Below are 26,596 nucleotides of genomic sequence, written 5' to 3' on the forward strand. Positions count from 1 at the left end.
TGGATTGTGATGCCACTTCCTGTGATGGCACGTGTGATGTCATGGACAGTGATGTCAGAGCCATGATGTCATTTGAATACTGCCTAACTTTGTTAGTCCCCCCACTTTTCTTTAGGACTTGTGCCCTGTAAATCCCGGCACAGAGGATTCGCGGAGTATACAAAGCTCATCCTGAGATCTGATTGACTGCCACCACCCCAACCAGGAAGTGGTGGCAGCCAACCTAGGAATCCAGACTCGGCCCAGAGTCCTAAGAAAAACCACACAAAAGACATAGGGGCAGGGTAGGGATACCCCAACCCTCCCTAGGCCTGGTGGTGTGGCCCATACATTTTGCAGCAAAGTCAAATTCATTAAGGATCTGTGGCAATTATTTTTTCAAAAAGCACAAGCTGCCATGGCTTATAAAAAAACACCTGGGTGATCCAGGGCCGGGGAGGAGGCATGGCATTTATTTAAGAGGGAGTGAGGTGCAGGGTGTGGGGCCAGTCTTCCCAAGCCACGAAGAAGCCCTTGGGACCCCATCCCCCAGGGTTGGTAATTGAAATAAAAGGGAGTGGTGGGGCGCAGCCCCCCCTCCCTGAGTCATACAATGGCCCAGGGGAACCCATCCCCCTGGCTGGCTCAGTGATTGCGCCCCTAGGGTCCCCAATCCCTGGGACACCCAAATGCAAAGTTGTCCCAAACATTGTGTGTGGTGTGGGGTTAGTAGCCAGCTGGGGATTTGGTCATAGTGCCTGGCAGCAGGCAAACCCTGTGGCCAACACACCAATGTGTATGGCCAAAGGCTGTGTGCAGCATGGGGTTGGCTGCCTGTGGGGAGTTGTAAACAGGGCTAGGCTGCAAGAAAGGCCCTGTGGCTAACCCCACGCATGACCCAAGGCTGTGCATGGTGAGGGGTTCGTTGCTGCCGGTGGCTGCCTGCGGCCACCATCAAACATGGGTGAGGTGAGGGTTTTGCCACAGCCAGGCCCCGGCGATGTACGGCCAATAGCTGTGTGCGGCAGGGGTTATGTTAAAAAAACACAAAAAATCACTGGAAAAACAAAGGTTAAAGTAACGCTATACTTCGGTGAAATGTTCGGTAACAACATAACATTTTAAACTCTAAAAATCACAGAAATTCACCAGTTAAGAGTTATTTTTAGTGACTATAATTTGTGCCCTAAAATAATTTGTGCCCTAGTTAAGCACTTCTAATTATCGCTCATATTATCATGACATCTTCTATGACATCAACGATAATATCACTGCAACATTTGCAACGAAATTATTTATGAGAAAACTGTGCAAGGTGGAGGCACGAGTTATAGATACTTAAGATACTATAACTGGTGAATTTCTGTGGTTTTTAGAGTTTGAAACATTACGTTGTTACTTAACTTTTCACCTAACTATAACGTTACTTGAACCTTTGTTTTAGGGCCACATGCATCAAACTTAGGAATTGCGATTCCTAACTTGCGATTTTTAAGAAATCTCAATTTAGGAATCGCAATTACTTATGCATGTAGGAATCGCAAAAAACACTTTGATTCCTACACATTCCTTATTTGTGTCTCGCAAATTGCGAATCGCAAAAAAGGAATGGCTTCCCATTCATTTCTATGGGCCTAGAGGCCCATAGGAATCATTGGGAATTGCATGCGCAATTTGAGAGTATCAAATAGGTACTCGCAAATTGCGGATTCAATTTCAATGGTGCCAAAAAGACACCCTGATGCACCCCCGAAAGTGCAATTAATGATTAATGATGATGCATCCCAAATGCAAAAATTGCGGTCACAAAGGGGCAGATTCTGCAAATCTGTCCCTTTGCGACGGCAAAAAACAATGGTGCATGTGCCCCTTACACTCTAAAAACCACAGCATTTCACCAGTTCTAGTTATCTCAAGTAACTGTAACTTGTGCCCTAAGGCTTCAGGCCATTTGCACACCTACCCATCCCCCCCCCACCTAATACCCCCAGACAGCCAACCCAATTTTGCGCAGGGTCTTTGGCCCCTGCAGGTAGCCGACCCCATGCATCACCAAGGGTGGTTGGCCACAGGGCCTGGCCTGCAGCCAACCCTCCCTCCCACGCAGACAGCAAACCCCATGCTGTGAACAGTCTGTGGTTGTGCACAGCGGGATTTGTCGACAGGGAAACCAACCAGAAGGCAGCCAACCTCACCTGGCAGCCTGCCAACCTCAAGTCACACACAGCCTTCGGCGACGTGGCGTAGGTCTAGCCTTTTGGACCCCGGGGACCCCATCCCTGGGGCCAAAACATATAAATTAAGGGGAGGGGGTCCTCCTGCCCCTCCCCGAGCCTTATTAGACCCCAGGGATACCATCCCCCAGGGCCAAATACTAGGGGGAAGGGCGTGCAGGCCTCCTCACTGAGCCTTACCAGGCTCCAGACACCCCTTCCTCCGAGACCAAAGCCAATTAAAAAGGAGATGGGGATGTGCCCCCCTTGCCCAAGTCTATTTTGGCTCCAGAGACCCCATCTCCCGGGGGCCCACATCAATTATAGGTGGGTGCTCCGGTGCCCACCTGCAGCACACACCGACCAACACATAGGGGCCGTAGTGGGAGCACCAGGGCCCCAGCTGTCTCTTGGCATGGTGCGGGAGCCGGCATTGCTCCAGCCAAGTGGAAGCACCTGCTGTTTGCATGCTCCATCCAGATGGCAGCAAGATATGTTTTGTTTCTCTGCCCACATCAATGTGGGCAGGGAAACAAAACACAAGTCTACTCCCAGCCCACTGGAGCATTTTTATATCTCCCACCGGCTGGGAGTAGGTTTAGTGTTTGCCTGCCTGCGCAGGTTTCCCTGCCTGCGCTGCTGGCTCACCAGGACACAATAAGTGAGCCTGTCCCAGTGGGATGGGGTAAAGGGGCCTTTAAATTTCACTTGTAATTTAAATCACAACAATGGGTGATGGGGTCCCTAGGAGCTTTTTAAGAATCGGGAAGAGGGACTACATGGCCCCCCTCCCATTTTTTAAGCATTTCGGTCCAGGGATTGGTGGTCCCCGGGGCTTTATTAGGCTCAGAAAGCGAAGCAATGTGCCCCCTCATCTTAATTAATATGTGTCCCCCCAGGCCCTCTCCCACCCCAAGGTGTGACAAAATATAAAAAATATTTTTGGCCCTCTGGGACCCGACCAACAGGCCTAGGGGGTCAAGGTATCCTTACCATGCCCCCCTATGTTGTACCTATGTGTTATTTTCAGGACGTATGTGTTATTTTCAGGACTGGGGACTGCCACCACTTTGGCACAAATGTGGTGTAAATCAGTTCAGCGGTTTGGGTTGTAGCTGTGTCTAAAGTTCTTATGGAAAAATGAATGGGGAAACACGTTTTGGCACCCCCCTTTTCTTCTCCCCCACTTGAGGAATCACCCCAAAACTTTCCATGTACAAACTAGTCAAACAGTAGCACTTCTTTGCAAAGTTTCGTGGAGATTCTTCAAGCATCAACAAAGGTATTAGCAACAAAACAAATGCATGTCCTATGGAAACATGATCCTAACTAGAAACTATGCAGTGGCGACTGCCACTGGAATACATTTATGGAGATATATATGTATATATCTTTTACTAATACCTCCATCCTCCTAAACAAGAATTTGCCACAAATGTGTACAGGTAGAAGCAGAAGTCAGTCTCATACCCTTCTCTGTACTTTAGAAATAAGATTTACATTAAACGTCAGGTGTTCTCAGATAGCGGTAAAGTATGAGATAAACTATGTAGGATGATAGAGGCAGTTTCTTAGTTAAGTTTACTTTAATAGGAACCCAGCTCTCAGAATCTCTGTTGTATATGTACAATGGGTATAGAACAGGCCAAAATCCATAGAGACACACCTATTTCTAATATAGTCACTACTAAGAATTGAAATAAGAGAGACTATACAATCATGAAGAAGATGCAGTGATTTTGCTCAAGTGTTGCTCACTCACCAACAATATAAACAAGCATTTGCAATGCAATAGGTCTCGCATTTACAAGAGTTTAAGCTATTGGCATTGTAAATGACAATGCTTTTTATTTATGTTTTAAAAACCAAAACATAAATTAAAGGCATTGTCATTTACAATGCCAATAGCTCAAACTTGCGTAAATGCGAGACCTGTTGCATTGCAAATTCTATTTTTGTTGTTGTAGTTATTGCTGTAGCCATGTTAAACCCTGGAGAGGGTTACAGTGCTGTACATTAATGTTCAGCTTACAAAATTACTCATGTACAGTAGCAGAGTATAAATATGGTGTATACACAGCAAAGAGTAGAGAAAGTCAGTCAAAAACAAAGGCACAACTTGACAGTAACAGAAGATGAGGACCAGGCAAAGTAAAAAGTGAAAGAAAGAAAAATAAAAAGCATTAAAACACATACAATTGTGGGTGTGCAGTGGTTGTTTGCGAGGATCATCCAGCTTGTCAGCGGGAAAATGGACTCATGCACAATCTTTAACCATGTGACTGCCCGTTCACGTGCAAGAAACATCCCTAAGGGGTGTATGTATATGTAACCGTCATTGGAAAACGGCACCGGGAACCTCAAGAGGGAGTTCAGCGCGAACAAGGTGTACTCGCCTTTTAGGAAAGACTAGGTCATAATTCAGACCCCCCCCTCTAACACTCGTCGACTCCTCCCGGTAACAACACACAGCGCTACTGATCAAGATCCTTTAACCACGCAGGCAGCGTGTCACAGAGCTCGAACCACCACGAGTAATTAACCCAAGCAGTGTCCGGAAACTGGTATTTCCAACACTTTTTGTCATACTTTCTTCAAGAAGCCCTGAAGATTCGCAGTGAGTTCCCTGCGATGAAACACGTGTTGGCATTATCAAAGGAACAATAAAACATTTACTTTACACCAGGAACAGAACATTTCTCTTTTGAACTCTTGTACCTGAACTTGGATAATTAATTCTCTTAAAGTCACTCCGAAAGTGTGGATGTATACTAAATGATCATCTCAGCAATATCATTACTCTAATGTTCTAATTTTGTATAGTGCAAGGGCATTGTTGTTCTATTCTTCAATCCCTAAGGGGTGCATTGAGGGACCCTGCAAAACCGCCGCCAGGTCCTTCGATGGCAACGCACCCAAAATCTGGAACTCTATTCCCCCTCACATCAGAACTACTCCGTCCTTCAATAAATTCAAAAGTCAGCTCAAAATCCTTTTCATTGAGGGGGCGTGGCTATCAGCCGATCAAGATGGCTGTGTAGTCCGAGAGCTCCGATGACAACGCGGTCCTTCGCATTAATACGTAAGCTGATCCAGCACAAAGTATAACTCCGAGGGCAGTGACTGACGTCCAGGATCAGGCGGCGCTGACCGGGTGAAATCCGAACCCGATACGGAGCCGGGAACCGTCGTAAACAGAAAGCGGCGATCTGAGGCCTAGCCCACTGCCGGGAACCGCGCCCTAAAGTACCTCGAGATCCGCGGTGGCAGAAGAGGTCTACCAGGCTTCGACGGGACAGCACAACGCGTCGACCCAAGAGCAGTTGGAGCAGCCGGTAATTATTGGCTCCCGACCGGAGTGTCGTAGCAGCGATCGCAAGGGGTGGGAGAGAGAATGGAACCCCCTAGACAGGGCAACGAGGAGGGCGGACGCCGGAGACCCACTGGTTCCGCTGCGCAGGGCGGAGTGAATTCACAGCATATCCGGGGGAGTGTGGTGTTGCTGTCAGCGCACGACGATTGAGCTCCCGGCGCCCCGCCGCTTCACCATCCCCGCCGAAGGTGAGCAGACTGTGGCGCTTATGGTGGGGTCCCTGTGTGCAGCACAGGGGTGAACAACAACCGGAGGCTGGTGAAGGAGGGGTGTGGACGCGGAGACAAGATAGCGCGGCGGTGAGCGCCCCGAGGCGAGGAGTGTGAGTGGATTGGTGCGGGTGGAAGGCCCGCTGTGGACTAAAAGCCTAGGAAGCCTGCAACAAAAGGGGCAAAGAGTGCCTGATACAAACTGCAAGCAACAAGCGCAACATATGACCGGCCGTAGATGTCCCAGTGGCGGTGAACATCGTTAGAAGTTAGGAGCGGCCTCCCCCCCAGCCCCCCGTTAATAAAGGGTTCGCCAATGATTGGGGTGTCCGGTGGTGGCACTGCTTGCGGCACAGATATGCGTAACCAGGACAGTGATATAGGGGAATCGGACCAGCGCTATACCAAGGCGGGCCAGCATATCTCAAGGCTGGCATCAGCGGCAATCAATTACCAGGACCCATAGTAGTGCATGGTTCATCAATCGGTCTCCCCACTGAGCTATATATAGTGGCAGAAAGCACAACTGACAACTAGCACACCCCAGGGAACTAGCGAATAATCATCTGTGGAGAGACTACAGGAGTAATCACCCGACAGGACTGACATGGCTGGAAGGGGGCCCAGAAATCAAACGACACAGAAAGTATGCATTCAACAAAAATTTCCCGCCCCTGACGGAGGGTCACCCTTCCACGGGAAAGACACCTGATGGCGATGGGACAAAGAAGGTGACACTAGAGGATATTATGGAAGCGCTATCCAGTGTTCAAACGACGGTGGGAACAATATCGACAGACGTCTCACTACTGCGGGCAGACTTCCACAAAATGACTGAACGGATTAAAGAGGTAGAGATCGTTACCAAGTCACTAGTGGAGGACACGTCAGAACTGCAGTCAGCAATGGCCCGCGTTCAGGTAGAGAACAAGAAATTGGACGATCAGGAAGGGCGCTCAAGAAGGTACAATGTGCGTATTCTTGGGGTTCCCGAGGCCGAAGGCACCCAAGCAATGGACCTTTACGTGGAGGAACTGATCAAGGCAAGACTACAACCCAAGGGCCTGTCGAGTTTCTTCTCCATGGAAAGGCGTATAGGGTCCCCGTGGCAAACCAAAACCCAGAGCTGCCCCGAGGCCAGTGTTGGCCAGACTGTTTAATTTTAGAGACCGAGACGTGATCCTACAGACGGCAAGAATTTCCCCACCAATCAGAATACATAACTCTACGATTGCCTTTTTTCCTGACTACACAGCCGAAGTCGCCCGTCGCAGAAGAAGTTTCTTAGGAGGTAAAAAAGAGAGCACAAGAACTACCCTACTCAATGTTGTTTCCAGCGCGGCTCAGAGTAGTAGCAGACGGAAAAAAGAGTTTTTTTGACACGCCAGAAGCAGCTTATGATTGGCTAGAAGAATGGAGAACAGTGGAGGGCCCCCGTCGTGGAAGCAACAATCGTCAGCGCCGGAAGGATGACCATCGCCCCGGATCTCAAGCATCACAACAAGCAAGGTGCGGACCTTTCGCCGAGCGCAAGAAGTGAAGAGAATGGGCATGGGTAGAGCCCCCGAATGTCCAGCTCCTGAGCGACTAACTGCTGCAGTAAACAATAAGTTCGAGTCGGACATGGACACTGGACTGAGGCGGGCTTAGGAGGGCAAGAAGGGCCGCAGTTCTCACAGACCTTTTACCCCGACAAGCAAGTACTATGGGTTTGGGATGGGTAAAGCACTCTGCTAAGTTGGGGAGGTGGGCGGTTGCAGGTCCGTTAAGCAGGGAGGCAGGGAGGGGGGTAGGGATGAAGAGTGAAGTTAATATTGTTTTGTTATGTAGGTTTAGAGTTGCTCTCGACAGGGTAGATACATTACATACTTGGATACTTGACGGATGCACTAATGTCTTAGCAGGGAGGCGATTCCGCTTCCTCCAGCAGGTCACTCATGGCACTGGATTCACAACTTGATCATACTGATGCACTGATGCAGGAAAATCTGGTGGCCCCCCTACGAATAATAACTTGGAATGTAAGGGGGCTAGGCGATAAAATAAAAAGAGGCCTAGTATTACAGGCTCTAAAGTGACATGGCCCAGCACTAGTGCCTTTACAAGAAATACACCTCACAGGGACAGCATGTAAGGCTCTGGATAGATGGGGTACAAAATGGCGGCACACTCCAAATTTTCTGCAGGTTCAAGGGGGACTGGCAAACTAGTCAAGAAAACCTCCCCATTTATAATATTACAGAGTCGATAGATGACCAGGGACGTTTTGCGGCGATACAGGGACAATGGGAGGGCAGACTTCTGAATATAGTGTCAGTGTATATACCACCGGCGCTTCAGTCGGTGGCACTGCCTGCACTGGGAGAATTCCTACCAGCGCTACCAGAAGGTGATCTTATTATAGGAGGGGATTTCAACACGACTATAGACACGATGATAGACAGGCTCCCGGCTCGACCACAGACAGCCGAATCTTCACGGATGCGGGGGTTTTTAGAGGCTATGGGATTGGTAGATGTCTGGAGGTCCATGTATCCTGCAGCTTGCCAGTACACATACTACTCTTCAGTGCACAAGAGTCTATCATGAATAGATTACTTCCTGATGTTAGCTGCTAGACTGCAAAGCATCGACGAGATAGAAATACGGCTCAGGGGCATCTCGGATCATTCCCCAGTATTACTGACGCTCTCTTGCCGAGAGAAATCTCGTAAGAGGCTGTATCCTATCTACCCTGCATATCTTAGGGTTCCCAGCATTAGGAAGGAACTTAAAAACACTACTAAACATTACTTTGAGGAAAACACAGCATCAGTAGACTCACAGTCCATAGTATGGGAAGCATAGAAGACAGTTCTTAGGTGTCAGACAATTGCTTCGATCACTGGGTATAAACGGGCACAACAGAGGGAATTAGTTGAATTAGAACTAAAGTTACAGGAAGCGAACACGACACACATGACAGGCCCCTCTCCAGAAGCGACACACTCCCTGAATATATGTCAGCAACAATACAAGGACCATCTAAAAAATATAACTGTTGGTAACATTACGGCGACAAAACATAAAATTTACGAGGTAGGAGATAAGGCAGGCAAAATGTTGGCTTGGCTGGACAAAAGGGGGGAAGGCTCCAGGGGAATACAGCAATTACAGACACGGGGGTAAGGCTCCAGAAACACCCTGCAGAGATAGTGCATACGCTGGCGGAATATTTTAGAAAGGTTTATACACCAAGTCAGACCTTATCGGAGACTGATGTAACGGAATCACTCAGATACATCGAAACACAGGCGCTCACACCTGAAGCAGCCCTAGAATAAGAAGCGGACCTGACACAGGACGAAATTCAAAAGGCAATTTGTTCGGTTCAATGTGGAAAAGCCCTGGGCCCCAATGGGATTCCAATAGAATGGTGCAAGCTTATGACCGTGACTATAAGTACACCGACTGACTGACTGAAATATTTGTAAAGCGCACGAATGCCGCAGCGTCTTGGCGCTGTAAGATACAGAAAGGAGAGGAAAGCAGTGGGGCAGATAGGTTTAGGTAAAGAGCCAGGTCTTTAGATCCTTCCTGAAGCTCATTTTAGATTTTTGGGCGCGTAATGCTGGGGGTAGTGAGTTCCATATTTTAGCCGCCTGGTAGGAGAATGACTTTCCTCCCCATCGGGCTCCGTTTATTCTGGGCTGGCAGACTAGGTCATGGGTGGCTGACCTCAGCGTTCGCGAGGGTTCATATCGGGGCAGTAGATTAATGAAGTCGTCAGGCCCCTTACCATGTAGAGATCTATGTACCAAGCAAAGAGCCTTGAATTGAATACGGCGCCTAACCGGGAGCCAGTGAAGCTCCCGAATGGCTTTGGATGTAGGGTGGCGTTTGGGGAGGTTCAGTAAGGCCCTGGCCGCCGCATTCTGGATTGCCTGCAGTTTGGACAGTTGTTTTTCTCCTGCTCCCAGATAGAGGGAGTTACAGTAGTCTATCCGGGACATTACGAGGGCTCCCATCACCGTCTTTCTTAACATGATCGGGATGTAGGGTAAAACGTTTCTGAGCACCCATGTTGGCAATGTATAATGACAGTTTGAAGAATGCGGTGCTCCCACTGGATCAAAGAATAGCGACAATAGTGGCAATTCCAAAACCAGGTAAACCCCCGACAGAGTGCACTTCCTACCGCCTGATATCGTTATTGAATGCAGAAGCAAAAATCTTAGCGGAACTATTAGCGAATAGGTTAATGTCCCATCCACCAGTTGGGTTTCATGCCAAATAGGAACACAGCTCTAAATATCAAGCGCGTACATGGAGTGCTCGCACGGGCTTCGAAGTTGTCGGAACCGGCGCTGATATTATCGTTGGATGAGAAAATGACATTTGACATGGTAAATTGGCAATATCTCTTTGCTGTACTGACCCATATGTATTTCGGCCCAAAATTTAGAGCTTGGATCCGATTACTGTATTCAGCGCCACTGGCTCAGGTTACGGCTAACGGCCATATATCTCATACGATAGAACTGGCGAGGGGAACGCGCCAGGGGAGCCCACTGTCGGCGTTGCTGTTTGCAATAGTACTAGAGCCACTGGCGACGTTAATTAGGTCAACCCCATTGTTGAAGGGAATTAGCTGGGGAGGGGGATGGGAAGACCGTCTCTCACTCTATGCTGACGACATTTTAGTCTATCTGATGGACCCAGATCACGGTATACCAGAGCTCCTTAAATAGTGTGACACGCATGGGAAGGTATCGGGATATACGATAAACTGGTCCAAGTCGGTACTTTACACACTGCAAGGACCAGAGCCCTCGCTCCCTGTGGAGTGCCCATTGGTGCTGGCAGGGAACGCCTTTAAATACTTAGGTATTCTCATTACTAAAGACACGGCGGACTTCTTTGCGAAAAAAATCTGGTTCAACCTCTGGAACGTTTGAAATGCGATGTCGCGCACTGGGCGTCGTTGCCCCCGACGCTTCTGGGGAGAGCAGCATTATACAAAATGATGGCGCTGCCGAGATTTCTCTACGCACGTGACAACGCGCCATATCCAATTCCACCCAGGTACTTTAACCGCATCGCTGCTGTGGTTATTTTTGCGCTGTGCGGCTGTTTTAGAATAACCGCGTTACATGACGAGCTCAGCTCGTCATCCGCACACGTCACCCGTGGCTGATGATGAGCTGAGCTCGTCATCAGCATCGAAGGGGTTAAACAAATAGCAACACAAGTATCGACCCTGCTGTGGGGTGCCCGACCAGCACGTATAGCGCAGGTTAAGCTGCACCGAAGTTGGTATGACGGCGGGATAGCGCTACCAAACCTGCAATTGTATTATTGGGCAGCACAACTAAAAACCCTTAATCAATGGATACACGCTCCCCAAGATGATCCAGCATATAGGGCAGATAGGGTGCAGCGGGGCTCGAATAATATGCTAGCTGTGCTCTACAACAGAGGACTTGCCTCGAAATTAGAGGGGCCCACGAAACAAACGGTCGCCATATGGTACATGGCACAGGCGAAGCTTGGGTGGAAAGGGGTGATACTAAGCTTACCCCACTTTGGGACACCAAGGCCCTGGGACAACTACGACGCAGTAGAGGTTTTACGCAGTGGGATAATATTGGTATCTCCACAGTGGGTGACTTATGGGATAAAGGCACGGTCCTTCCGTTTACCCAACTACAGCAACAATATGAATTAGTCCCGAATGAATCATACAGATATATACAAATTAGACATGCGTTGTTAACAGCACTTCCCCCAGATACAGAAGTACCGGAGGCCTCCCCATTAGAAGACTGTCTGCTCACTGACTTCATGCAAAAGCGAGCAACTTTTCTCACATAAAGAAAATTACTCAACAACCTGCCTGACCCTACAGTAACACTGCGGAAGAAGTGGGCGACAGAAATAGGAAACATGGACGACTCGGAATGGTTGGAAGCATTGGCATCTCCTAGAGAGGTGGGAGTCTCAGTCAAGCTTAGACTAGTGCAGCTCAAGATAGTACATTGCATATACTACACTGGAACCACATTACATAAACTACAGAGAGCAAAGCATCCATACTCTCTTCGAGGATGTGGGGAGGAGGGTACCTTTCTTCACACTATGTGGGAATGTCCAGCAATAGTAGACTACTGGAGACAGGGGTTACGTACAATCTCACAAACAGTGGAACTATCCCTTTTGCCAGAGCCACGCAAATGTCTCTTAAACATATGGGACCCTAATGATCTTACACGCCATGGACAGATCTGGGTCACACTGGGTTTCATGATTGCCAAAAGAGACATAGCGCAGAAATGGGGGGCGGTGGACCTACCAACGTTGGCGTTGTGGTGTGGAAACATGGACCTCGCAATGATTACGGAACGAACAGTATATGCGAACAGGGGAAGCCCGCATAAATGGAATAAAATCTGGGCGGCCTGGAATAGCTTTCGGGGAGACCTGTGTGACCTGCTGCCGGAATCCGTAGTAGAAAGCTCGGACGAGGAGATGGAGGGGGAATAGGATAGTGACGCAACTGCGAGAAATGATATAACTGTGTCCGGAAAAATGTGATATTAATATAATGGTAAGAAATGTGTATCCAACGGTGTACAATGGTAGAAATGTACAATCATTGTTTAATTGGTGTCATGACTGCCGATGAGACGTTTGATTTAATGAAAACATTTAAAAAAAAAATCATTTTCCTTGACCGATCCCTAACGAACAGATAGGAGCAGCTGGAGCCTTGAGATTCACACTTACCTCTTCCCGGATTTGATGTTAATCCGGATCTTGATATGGACCCCCCACCGCATTGTCGATGTGATTTTTATTGCTGAACTGTCTTGCCTTACTGTATTTTGTGCTGCTATCTTTTCCTCTGCTATGTAACCAATGTGAAGCGCTCCGATACCCTCCGGTCAGGCTAGCGCTATATAAAACTTCTTAAATAAAAAAAATAAAAAAGTAAAAGCACCAGCAGTGTAGGGAGACGACTGCAATATGACTCAGGGTGGCGGTTTGCCATAAGAATTATTGGGGTACTAACTGCCACTCTAGTGCTCATTCTGGGTGGTGCGCAGAACTAGACGGTGAACTCCTCTAGCAGCCTTGGCATTACCTATGTCTTTTAGTGCACACGTTCTGCTTAAAATTAGGAATTACGTCAGCACGCGAACCAGGTGCCTTTCAGCATTTATATGTATGCCCTCCCATGAGCACCAGCTGTTTCATATGTTGGCTTGAAACAATTTGTTGTTTATTTTCGGTTTACGACATATTTTTGTTTACCGTCATCTCTGATGCTGTAATCCTGCACTTGAAAAGCGGTTCTCCCACAAAATCTTTACTGGATGTAAACGGTTTTCTCAATGTATGATGGTTACTACAAGCCCTCCCTAGGGTAACAAGTCTTCTCTTTAGGAAGGCAAATCCATGTCCCCCTTTGTGTCAAAGCTGAGTGCAGGAATCATCTGTGTCCAGCGCTGAGCCTTGGTTGGGCTCATCAATAACCCAAGATGCAATGTTTCAGAAAACGAAGCAAGCCTGTGACTGGCTAAAGGAGAGTCTGGTCGAATGTATTTTGTTTTATGGTGATATCTGTTAAAAATATTTAACTTCTCAACTTAACGTGTATTTGTGAAGCGCATGTTCACCCAAGGGTATCTCTGCGCTGAGAAACAGATGTTGGTTGTTACTCAGCGAAATGGTACTAATTTTACCTCAGAAAGATGAAAGGCTGATCGGACCCGCTGGAATAAGAACCTGTGAGCATCAGGTCGAGCACAGGCCCCTTAGTGGACGCATTAATCCACTAAGCCACCGAGCCAACTTCATAAACTTACTTCACTGTTTCTCCTCGGCACATCTGTTTTTCCGAACGCCTCATTTGACATTCTTCTTCTGCGGATGGTTAATGTAAAAAATATTGGGATACCAAAGGACATTTGGGAAGCAGCCTCAGGTTTACCAAGAACTCACGGGATGCCCCGAAACTTAGGATGTAGGAAGATCCCAGTTAGCCGGGAGGTTAGATTAAGTAAGTTTATTCTGTCTGTCCCATACTCTCGAAGGATTGGGGTAAAATATATGTCTTTTTGGAGAGAGATCGCTGGGTCTTTGCCCACGCAGTTCCATTGAGATTGAGGGGGGCTATCTATAGACGTTGATGGGTATGTGGCAGACTGTAGTGAGGGATGGGGGTATTTTGAGTAGGTCCCCTTGGCTACAGTGGGACCTGACATATATTGGTGGTGAAAGATCGGCGGATGATTGTGTAATATAATCTCAGGTTTATAAAACCACTATGGAAATGTTTTACCTAGAGATTTCTGCTGAGTAGGGTCTTGTTATGCTGAAGGTAAATGAGGCGAGTTTTAAACATATCTGGCTGCCTCATTCACCTTAACTGGTTACGCAGAACCCCTGATACGCCGCCGGAATAGGAGCAGGGAGGCCGAATACAAAGATACAGATAATGTGAGAAAAAATTCCCATGCCTAAACAGACACATGAGCAAAGAACGCCAATTGAAAGGGCGTGTGTGAACTAAATGCCAGTCAACTAAATCTGGCAAATTTCGCTAAATAATATCGGTGGCTCCTATTACCAGAGCGCGAGCCCCATTACTAATGAACAGAAGATACCAGAATTCCTCCAATCATACTGAGGATACTTAAACCAAGCAGTACACCCAAACCCGGATCACATAATCGGGCCCCTGTTCTTCTATGATTAATGTGGAAGAACATATAATCCCAGAACTGGTCCTGAAGAAGGTTGTTCATTAATCTTTCCAAACCGAAACGCTGCGTCGACCCCTGTTCTTGTGAACATTTTAACCAAAATTGTCTCTTTTTGTGTATATGTGCTTTGATTTTATATGGTTTTAATTTAGTGAATTTTTTTTCAAAATTATTGTTTGAATATTCCTTCTTTGAATAAACAGATATATATAAATATATATATATTTTGATAACACTTCTGCCTGTTGTGTCTTAAATTTTAGTAATAATTAGTAATTCTATGTGATATGTATTAATTGCTTTACTGTGTGGTCATATATTGAGCCGTCAGGTTTTGATCCATTGTGAGATTGGTATTCTCAAAAATAGGTTGGGGGCACCACTTGATTAACAATTACCATCTTTATGGTGAGTTATAGAGAAGAAATACAGGTTGTGTGGGAGTATCTCTTGTTTCACAATTATCTAGTTGTACAATAGACTTGACTTTTTTCATTCTATTACATTTCTGAAATTACACTGCAGCTTTCTAGGTATTTTGTTTTATTTATTTAATTTATAAAGCGCATGAATCACTCCCGAAGGTGTATCTTTGCGCTACAGGGAACATAGCAGTCAGTAGAGACAAAGAGACCTACACTCAAAAGAGCTCTGTTTTAGGAGGTTTTCTAAAAAGAAGATAATCTTAACATTTTCGAAGATGTATCGGTATTTGATTCCAGCAGTGGGGAGCCAAATAGAAGAAGGGTTTGCCACCTGTACGAGCTTTCCTGAAACGGAGAGTTACAAGAAGGGATTTTTCTCCTTAGCAAAGGAATCTATTAGGCTGGTAAGGGATACGTGTTTCTGTTAAATAACCGGGATCTCTGCCGTTCAAAGCTTTGTGTACAATACCACAAATCTTGAATATGACTCTTTCATATCGGTAGCCAATGGAGTTGACATAAGAGGGGGAGGGAGGCAGTTCTAGTAGGTAAATTCCTAACAAGATGGGAAGCAGTATTTTGTACCACCTGGAGTGTATTTAGAGAAGAATAGTTCACTGTAAACAGAAGGGCATTGCAAAGGGCAGATGAGTCGTCACAAGTGCCTGAATGAGCGTTCCACACACACATAGAGGAAAGAGAGGGAAAACTCTGCGCAAGAGGCTCCAAATATGGAAACAGGAACCAGCGGTGGCCTCCACCTGATCCTTCATGGTAGGTTTCTGGTCTAGACGGATGCCCAAGTTCTTAACTACTGTCTTAGGGGTGGGGGCAGTGCCCATCTCAGAGGTCCTATCATTCGGGAGACCAGAGCGAAAGGGTGTTCCTGAAGAGCATGATCTCTGTTTACCCAGCATTCAGCTGGAGAAAATGTTCTGTCATCCAAGAAGCGATTGCCTTCCTACCCTCAGAGAAACGACACTGGGTGTTCTGGTATTAATGTCAAATGAGAGTCTGAGCTAAGTGTCATTGGCATATGAGATGGAAATAAAGTCGAATTCTCTAAGGGTTTTAGCAAGGGGGGCCACATAAATGTTAAACAGAATGGAACTGAGACAGGATCCCTGTGGTACTCCCTCGTTAAGCTCCATTGTTCGAGAACGAAAGGATGCAAGATTAATAGTCTGTGTACGATGGTATAGGAAGTTGGAGAATTAAGTCAAGGCTTGTCCACATATTCCAATCTCGTTACGTCTTTGGAGCAAAATGAGGTGGGATACAGTGTCAAAAGCTGCTGGCAGATCTAGCAGCACCAGCAGAACTGTCTGACCATTATCAAAGAAGGGTCTAATATTGTCTGCAACAGCAATCAGTGCTGATTCTGTGCTGTACATTGGTCTGAAACCCATTTGTGTGATATCAAGTCATCCTGAGGACTCAATATATTCAGACAATAATTTATTCATATGCTTTTCCAGAAGTTTGCTCAGAAGGGGCAGGAAGGAAATAGGGCAGTAGTTAGATAAATCTGCTACTGGGGCATTTGCCTTTTTCTGAATGGGGATTATCTGTGCAGCTTTCCACTGTGGTGGAAGTAGGCCTTCCCTCATGGAGTACTGGGCAGATAGCGGGAGCCAGTTGTTTATGTAGCAGGGATGAGATTCTGGCTTAAATCCCTGGGTGACCCAGATTTAGCTGCTTTCAACCAGGTCTACTGTGAGTGGAGTAAAACTATTCAATAAATGGAAATTATTCGAGATAGGTGGAATGCAATTTATTGTTTCACTCGAAGAGTCCCTAGCTGCTGTGAATTTGTCATAAATCAAAGTGATTTTATGTTCAAAATGGTTCACTATCTCATGGCAAAGTTCTAGAGATGTAGGGATTTCGGCGGAGCAAGCCCTCGGATTGGTGAAAGATTTAAGTATCAAATATAATTCTTTAGGAGAATTTCCTGCCTGATTGAGCTGTAAGGAAATGAAAGCTCTACGGGCCTTTTTAAAGATTTTATGATAAAGAGATAAGGAAGCTGTGTAGATTTCCTTGTCATTCTGGTGATGTGAGTGTCGCCAGCGTTTCTACACGTTTTTGCAAAGAGTTTTCTCCTTATGTAATTCCTGGGAGTATTATGCTGCGTGTTGCCGACGCGCATTATTGAGTTGCTGTTTCAAAGGGGACAGCTTATCTATAGCTGATCTTACAGCATTGTGGTAGGTTTTTTCTAAACCTAATCTACGAACGTTGATGAGAGGCAGTTATCAGGCTGCTAAGGAAATTGGAAGTTTTATATTGTACAATGGAATGAAACTACTGCACTTTGGGATGAGATATATTTTGCGCCATAACTCCAAGCCCTGAAGAAGTCTCTTAGTAGACGAAACGCGTTGGCTATGCTATGTGGAACATTGGAATGAATTCTTGATGAATAAAATAAAGTGAAAGCTGTATTTGGAAAAAAACATCACGTTGGACAATTCTTCCTTGTCATGATGTTATTTTGTGGACTTTAAAATGAATAAGCTATATTGATACACTTGAGTGCTGAAACCTCTTTGCAATTGAATTTTGTGTGGGACCAGGTCCTACTGTGTGGGGAGTATAGAGGGAAGTACTCTCTGGTTTCGTGCACCTTTTTCTGTTAACTTAGGACACTATTCAGTTTGTTGTGTGCTGTTCTTTATAGCCTCTGCCCTCTGTTTATGTGTTTTTGCTTTGTGGTAGGCAGTTAAGCAGCCATTGATATGCCTCGACTCCCAATTCGTATCCTCAGCGAATTTATTCATAATGGTGTCTGGGGTAATTTTAGGCCACTGTCTCCTATAGCTATAGGAGACATTTGAGTGGGTGGTCTCCACCTCAGCCCCATAAATTTGAAAGCCAATCAAAGACGGATCTGACCATACAAGAGGGCGGGGGCCTCCAAATAAATTTGCAGGGAGAGTTGGACAGGACACGAGCTAGTGTGTGTCCTGCCAAATGAGTTGGGCCATCATTAATCTTATCCAATTCTATAGTAGCCAGCTCGGCAAGGAGCATAGACGCATCCGCATTGGAGGCCAATTCACTATGTAAAGTCTACTAACAACAAGAAATGTTTGGTGAAGATGGTATGGGGAGCAATCAAATCCATTACACAGGATGTAAAATCACTGAGAGGTCCAGGAGGGCGATACACCAGGGCACCTTTCCAGCAATCATGAGGCAAGAGATCAATTCTTAAGATACAAATCTATAGCTTGTCATCAGAACAATGTTCAAGTATAGAGACCTTAATGGAGTCTTTATGGATGATGGCAATCCCTCCACCCGCCCAGTTCTACCTGTCAATTCGGAGGATGCAATAGTTCTCTGGAAGGGCCACAGTAATGGAGGGAGTGGGGCTGGGTTTAAGTCAACTCTTGGTGAAGAACCCAAGGTTGGGGGTTTCTGAGGTGAGTAAGTCCCAGATGTCTACAGCATGCTTGGGTAAAGATCTAACATTGTTCAGAAAACATTTCCACATCAGAATAGGTAGATTATCGGATGGGAAGAGGAAGTGTCTCAAACATAATTCCTAACCACCAGGTCAGGGATAGGCTGTGTACCTGATTTCTATCTTATCTAAACACGATGAAATTGGCAATATCTGCAGGAACAAAGGACTCTCCATACTATCAAAGGCCACAGATCTATCCCAGGAGCTATTGGCGCTATGTGCTTTGTACAAACATCTGATGTTTAGAGGTTCCTCACCAGAATAAATGTATCTTTTCCAGGGAGTAGTAACTGACCTGAAAGATGCAGGGGTCCTGGCTCCTGCTGACGGATGGGCGTGGATGGGAACAGAAAACGTGCCTTTGGTGCGCCGGATGCGGCAGCTGCGGTGCGCCCGCTGCGCGTGTACGCTGTGTGTCGGGAGAGCCATGCGATTAAATAGCTGGGGAGAAGCTAGACTGCTAACACCTGTGGCTACTCCCTGAGCCGGAGGTGGGGTTGAGTTTGTGCGCGCTTGTTTCCTCCACACAAACGGGAAATACTGGGGTGGAACGGAGAGCAGGTAGAACACGAAAAGGCAAAGGCAGCAAGGAGCGAGATAAGAGTGCAAAAACAAGGCCTATAACAAGTTAAAATTCACTTCATAGGGTGCCGCCAGTGCAATAAATCTGAACGGTAAAAGCTGAAGACAACTTGAAATAAAAACAAAATAGAAATACCATAAAACAAAATTACAGCGTTACGGGTCTATACGTCCGCTGCGCAACAGGAGAGCACGCGATTCTACAGTATGCGGTTTCCTGAGTTATGCATGTTAATAGATGGGCAGGTGGGTTGAATATTGGTATGGTACAAATATATTTGTGACACCACTGATGCAGGATAGGTAGATTTGATAGAAACTGAGGAGAGCAATAGAATGAATGCACACTTAAAAAAAATAACAATTAAACAATAAATATTAATGTAAATAAAAAAAAAATGTATTCCTATATAAATAAAGTCGGTAAGAATGATGTAGAAAAACATGGTGAATGCTTGTATAGAAAGTATAAGAATCATATTAATACTTGTTAAAAAGATTCTTACGTGGTGAGCCATAGAACTGGAAGTCCAGAATGTCCTATGACTATTTTAAATTGAATGTTTTTAAGCAGATCACTGCACTAAATTTTATGAGCGCACAGCAACAACAGGACACCACCTACTCATACCTACCCAATGCACTTGGTTTTTAAGAAATCACGCCGTTCCTCCGCAGTCTGAATATCCAAGTGTTCCCTGTATTTGGTGAGCTGCAAGAATTTAAACATTTATATATTGGTGGAGTTGCTTGATTCTCTAAAACATTAAAACATTATGCATACACAATATGTCCACCACCCAAATAAGAGCTTTCTTGTGGAGTCATAAATGCACAGTGGTGAGAGGGCGCTGATGATACTGCTTATAGTAACAAAAGTCATACACACGAAAGAGGAAGATCCCTGCAGTAGGGCTACTAAATGTTGCATGTACCATGCAGCACTAACACAAATTAGGCCTTTCCTACATCTCCACACCATTGCAGATTATTCATGTAATTTGGAATAAGCGCCGGCTTGTAGTGAAGTACCGACTGATCATCAAAAGGAATTGTGCCCTTGCTGCAAAAACTGGCTATAAAGGGGGGTGCTGTAGTCTCTGTCCTCAATATGTCTTTATTTAGTTTTGTCTGTTGGGGCCAAACTCCATGATAGTGCATGTAATGCGCCTGGTCCTGAACTGCACCCTACGGTACTACACATGCCCTCCCCTTCTACATTCTTTATTGTTGTGCGGGCAGTTGTAAAGCCCGTGCAGGCTGACAGCCCAGTCTCTGTTTAATGTACACAGTGGCATTATAGAGTTCTTAGGGGAGGTGGAATGCTTCATGAGAGTGAGAACTGCCAACAAGAGAAAATGTGGTAGTCTACAGACCAACAAATAACACTCATGCCCACTGTAAGTCAAGCACCAAAGATGAAACATACAACCTAGCAACACTGCAAATAAGCAGTCAATAAATGTATTATATAAATGAGAAGACAAAAGCATACACCTTTGTAATCAGAAAAAGTCTTAGTTCAGAGCAGAACTAACTTTTTCATTTTATGCTTAAAAGGAATAGTTTTAAGAAAATCCAGATACTGGAAGCTACATTGATTTCCTGGCATTTCTGATGGCATTCGCCATGCTCTTCCACCAAAACAAATATGTCTGAAGGTCTGTTCTGACAAAATGGGATGATTCCCTACCCATGCAGAGCAGTTGTATTATTCTATGGAATGTGCGGAAAATAGTAGTATCACTACTATACAAAGGTTTGAAATGGATTGGCCTTTTAGCTCAACAATTATCATTCAAATAACGTTCCGAGGCATTCATTGCATTGCCAACCTTGCAGTGCCACTTTGTCAGTACAAATACCTTATGCTGCCCTTGTGCCTCTATCTCAATTTTTATGGGGACCTACCTAGCAAATTGGTTCCGTCCTTTAGCCTAACAGGACTTTTCCCTGTGGGTGAATTTCCCTACATCAGTCTCCCTCACGGTCAATTCACAGAAATTGGACTGAGCGGGTTTACTGCAAGTGTCCAGTATTTAAGATAAGGCTGATGCGACGCAACTACAGTAAGGGGCACTGGGCTACTGTCATGTGCATCTCAGTAATTGTGCACTGGTAGTGTGGTGCAGAAGGGACTCTGCAAGGGTTGGTGATAACCTGTGGTCAGCATTGTAATATTAGTGGCCATTCATAGATAGGTCAGTAAGGTTTACTGGAAAATCTGTAGTGCTCTCATGTATTATAAATATAGGTGAATTCTCCCCTAAACTGCAGTTTTGCTCTACTTTAAACCTACACAATCCAGCAGGGTGTCAAACTGCAGTAAAGCATGCACACAGAGTTTGAATTTGCAGTTTCCAACACACTATATCCACATCTTAGTGGACTTCAAAATGCATCATATTTCTCAGCCTCAGTTCATAATCAGATTCCAGGTCTTTCTCCCCTCTATACTAAGCCATGTTGATTACTCTGCTACCCAGCAGAGGTAACAAAGACCTCCCCTCACATAAGGTACAGTCACAGTGATTGTTTCTGGGAGAGGAAAGAACATGGGGAGATCAGCTTTTGATAATTAGCTTGTTACACTCCATATGGGCTGGGACAGGCCAAGCCCATCCGAACAAATGAGGGAGCCCTGACCTTTGCAGTCAACACAGGAGGACCTCACCTTTGAAAGTTTAGTGGGAAAGGATCTGGCAGTGATGTCAGCTAGGGGGCAGAGGTGAGGTCATCCTCAGAGCAGCTTTTTCCAGAGAAAAATTTCAATTACCTACATGGAATATCCCAGAACGCTGTGTAAGAGGGTGAAATACAGGTGGAGGGATGATGCAGCATTCTAGGACTAGCCGGGGGTGCCTGGAACCTAAAAAGAGAGAACATGCTTGCAGCCGCTAAAGAAACTAAGGAAAACAAACATGATGTATGAAGCCGTACAGCAGACAATCCCACTGTTTAAATATTAATCTTTTCCAGCGGGGGGGCTGAAGAATTAATAATTTTCTCTGTGGTGCCCCAAGGAGGGGCAGGGTCACCACCAAGGTATTTTCAAAGTGTTGTGAGGGCTGCAAAGAGTACAGCAGTCCCTCTTGAGTATTTCTGCAAACAAGCTCTAAGTCTTCTGGGGCCTTATTCCCATGACTCCTGGAGAAGTTCCCATTCATTTCAAGCACTCCCACAACTGAGCTAAACACTCTTGTGATCTGGAGTGCATTGAACTCTCGTGGTTGGTCCTACTGCTACATTACGTAGCTTGAAGAGTGTAAAAGAATGACGTATGTTTCTGTTTGTGTTGAACTGCAATGCTTTATTTATAGCTGCTTTATTAACAATCCTAATGATGAACAAGGCAACCTCTATACTTATAATGACTACATTTAAATAGGATTATTGTTCAGATTGATTTTATGTCGATATAACAAGTGGCTGTTTTATGAAAATGTGGTGACTGCTTGACAAAGTCAGTAAGCCAGCCTTATATATATTAATGTGGCATCCTGACAAAGCTAATAGGCTTGCCTCATAAATAATTACACTCCCTTAGAGGGTGATATTTGATCTGGAATAGGTGGGGGGCATTGTCATTAGGGTTTTCAGTACCCACAAAGAGTATGACAATAAGTAATTCAATGTGTTGCTGTTACGTGCCAGAGGATAAGGATTGCTAGCCCAGATCACCTTTGCTGAGTAGGCCTTGGACTGCTCTGCTCTGCAGATGGGTGGGCGACCTGTTCCGCTCCTCCTCTACGCAGATGATGCAGCTTTATTCTCTAGAACAGCTCAGGGACTGCAGTCGTTAACGCCTTAACGCAGCTGCCATTCCGCCGCGGTGCGGGACGTTCCATTAGGTGGGTGGGGCCTCGTCGGTCCAACGGACGTGCGCAGCACTACCGAGGTAGTGCTTGTGACGGCCGTTGGCCGACGGGCACAACAAAAGTGTTAATAGATAACTTTATAAATTACATGGACAGTTTGTATTTATTGACTGTTACAGTTTTAACTTCTTTCTTATTTGATGATGTTCTGCTTCGCTACCCTGAGAGAGTCAAGTAATGCAATGGAGCACTTGGTTCCCAGTAATTGCAGATACATTACTTGTGCAAGACTCGCATCATTCACAACTAATAACCTAAATATTCTTACAACTTACATTCAGTGAAAATCATAAATAGCACATTTAAATCCTGGCACTTACCGCTAGCTCATCTGCTCGCTCCAGAAACCTGCGGCAGGAAAAAGAAAGGAAACCATCATTGTTCTTGTTATTGTTATGTTGGATTTATAACGCGCCAAATCACCTACAGGTCGCAAGCGCTCGGAAATCGATGGAATTCATACAATAACTACATACAACACAGAGAGATAATGCAGCAGCCAACCTACACTATGCCCAAAACCCTTCCAAACAGCAATGTCTTTAAAGACTTTCTAAATCGCAGGAGATTCACCTCTCTGCGTAGCCCCTCGGGTAGCTTATTCCAGAGCTGAGGGACCAAGACAGAGAAGGCTCTCCCTCCCTTGGTTACCAGTTAGTATCATCACCTCAACACTCTTAAGTGAATCACTGCATAAATCCCTGGGTTTGTGCGCAGCCAATTCTAACAAGGATGCTGCCTATTAGGGCAAATGACTAGAGTTGTAATGCAAAATAATGCCAAACATCCACCCCCACCACCAAAGTAAAAACTGGTGAGCAGCCCCATAACTGTACTTGGGCTGACTGGCTCAAAGAAATATCAAAGCCCATGACCGAGTAGGGGCCTCGAACTTCCAGGCACCACACATGGCACTGCAAGTGATGCTGAAGGCCTGAGCAATGCCACTAAAATGGGCTGTGCCAGCATAACATGTAAAATAGACATTATGAGCCTACTATCCTTGCAGACTCACTTGCTTCTGACCTTCATCTGAACCAGAAAAGGCCAGTTGGAACACATTATTGCATAACAGCAACTCCAGATCTCACAACATAATATGATCACAATAACATAATTTAAAAGACAAGGCTTTTATGATACTCAAATAGTATGCAGAATATTTGTGAACCACCCCAGTTGGAAAGTGATACTGATTCGGAGGATTAAACAAGAGAGAAGAGGGTAGCGGGATTGTGGGGCTGATACGGAAGAGAAGTGCTGATCGTGATGAATGTTTTCTTTTGCGAGCTCATAATGTGTCCACCATGTGTCATCATCTTGCCTATGATCGATTGCGGAGTATAATGTAACCCTTGTAACTGTCCACTGTTTACTTTTATTGTCAATAAAAAGTTTTTTATAAAAAAAAATAGTATGCAGAAAATAATACATTCTGACAGTAAGCTGTGGCTAAAATGTATGTGTTTCGCACCGACGCCAGCCCACCCCAGGGATGTATTCTACACATGCGCAGCTACTCCCCTGCTTCATTGTGCTGGGTAGGAGCGCTGTGCTCATCGGTCTATTTGTTCCAGCTGAGCTACCCGCCACAGTTTCGATCAAATCCGAGTCTGTCTACGTCAGAGTCACAGCTATTACATGCTGCTGATCTCCTTTTTATGTCTGCAGTGAGTGACTTTGTTTGCCGCGGTGTTAATGTTTCTTTTTGGGCACATTCTACTGGAGACTTGGTTTTTAGCATCTATGACGAAGCTGCTCTGCTCCTGAGGCCCTATGACTTTGATGTACTTTTGTTTTTTTTGTGTCATTAAACAACAAGAGAGAGAGGGATTTATTATAAGGAGCGCTCTTGTTCCCTCTGAAAGAGTAGTCAAAACAACAAAAGAGTGTGTCTTCTTAGGAGAAGAGCGAGCATAAAGAGTCAGATTTGTTTCTTTAGAAAGCATGTCACCAACCTAGTTGGTGACATGCTTCATCATCGGGCCCCACCAGGAAGGTCGAAAACCTACCCGGTGTGCTTCAACACCAGAATTACTGCAAAGCTGGTTGATATTGTATGTTTTACAAGTGCAAGTGAATGTGAAGTGAGTTTAAAAGTGTCTGGGTTGTGTCCAAAAGTAATTTTATTTGCCGGCCAATCAGGCACGGTTAAAAGCAAAGTGAGCAATATATATGCTGGATAGATGTCTCAGTTATGTCTCAGAGTGAGTGGTCAACATGTTTCTGCCTGTATGTTGAGACTAGCTAGACATTCTTCAGGACCAGTGTGTAGACCCAGGCGGTATGAGCGCGCTAAGGCTCCCCCAAACCAGGAGGTCATGTATGTGAAAAAAACAGGAAACAAATGATTAAAACCTGCTGTTCCTGCGGGTACCTGATCCTTGTAGGGACCCAGCAGTTATATGGGAAGTGTTCAATAGGAAATAGGAGAAGCACGACTAAATTTGGAGAGAAAATGGTTGGACCAGCTCAAGGGTACTGCAGGAGTGCGTTTAATGTGGGAAAGACTAGAAAAAATCGGGTCCAACAGGTGACCAGCTGTATGTGTTGGACCGGAATTAAGTAAATTAATGTCAATGCAGCTAAGTCGGCAATTAAATTGCTAGATGTTGAATTGGACAGGTCATCCAAATGTAGATTGAGGTCGCTCAGAAGCAATACATTTTTGGAGCTCATGAGTAAAGGGGTAATTTAGCTAGGAAATGAAGTAGTCCATGGTATTGGATGTCCTGGTGGGCGATAAACAAGTAAACCAGTGAGCGTGAAGTTGGGATTTACTGCTAGCTTGAAGAGTGCAGCTTCACAGTCAGGGATGTCTACAGAATCAAATCTGCATTGTAGGCAATTTTCAAAGATAATGGCTATGCCCCCTCCTGATTTGGAAACTCTGCCCTTTTGAACAATCTCATAGTTTGGTGGTAATACTGTCGCTATGTCAGGACCGGCACTTTCGTGAAGCCAGGTCTCAGTAAGGAATACAGCATTCGTCCCAGAGAAGATTAAAAATGTCCAACTTGTGTTTGGGGCGTGAACGACAGTTAAGGCTAAGGAACACAAGGTCCTTAGTGGGTAGAGCTGTAGTATGAGTATGAAAGGTGTGTCTTGTAGTAAGAGGGGGATATAGCAGGTTAGTTGAGGGAGAAAAGTTACAGCAAGGACAGATTTTGTCAGCTATATTGTCGGCAGAGTAACGTTGGCAACCTTTTACGGAAGGGGGGCGGAGAGCTAAGATTTGATCAGGTGTAAGCATAAAAGTCTTTATGATGCCATTTGACCAGGGGACGTGGCCCCTGGTCACGGTCGGGCACGGAAGGGCTGGCCTTTAGCGCGCCCGCTGCGCGGATTGACAGGCATCTGCTTTAAGTAGTGGACGGGGCTCTAGGCCACGTGACCGTCGGAGCTCCGCCTCTACTCGTGCCGTCAATAGTGAGAAAGCAAAAGAGGACTGGATTCTGCCAAACACCCTCCACATCAATCAGGCATAAAGCCCGCGGTGGACCGAGGTGAGTGCAAGTTAAAAAACAAACAGTGTGTATCCCTCCCTTGTCGCCACTACCAACTGACACCCTTATGAGCGATCACAACGTCCAATTTACCCCTTCTCTCACCTAATCCCACTGTTTCCCCATATCACCTTCCCACTCATGGCATCACTACAGTCCAGATTTCTCCCTCGCACCGAGAGTACTAACCCTGCCACAAGACACTATCA

At 45.6% G+C, this 26,596-nt stretch overlaps 1 protein-coding gene across 2 annotated transcripts in view; it reads right to left on the reverse strand.

Moving 5' to 3' along the window:
* Positions 1 to 26,596, reverse strand: part of VIPAS39 (VPS33B interacting protein, apical-basolateral polarity regulator, spe-39 homolog) — a 309,783-nt gene that overhangs the window by 86,383 nt on the left and 196,804 nt on the right. For both annotated transcript variants that reach the window (XM_086937557.1, XM_086937558.1), the window contains exons 11-12: positions 23,202 to 23,229; positions 19,639 to 19,715 (exon numbers count right to left, since the gene is read on the reverse strand). In XM_086937557.1, the coding sequence (XP_086793683.1) occupies positions 19,639 to 19,715; positions 23,202 to 23,229 (105 nt within the window). The remainder of the gene's footprint in view (positions 1 to 19,638; positions 19,716 to 23,201; positions 23,230 to 26,596) is intronic.

Source organism: Lissotriton vulgaris, chromosome 9 (genome assembly GCF_964263255.1).
Source record: "Lissotriton vulgaris chromosome 9, aLisVul1.2, whole genome shotgun sequence".
NCBI classification, from domain to species: Eukaryota; Metazoa; Chordata; class Amphibia; order Caudata; family Salamandridae; genus Lissotriton; species Lissotriton vulgaris.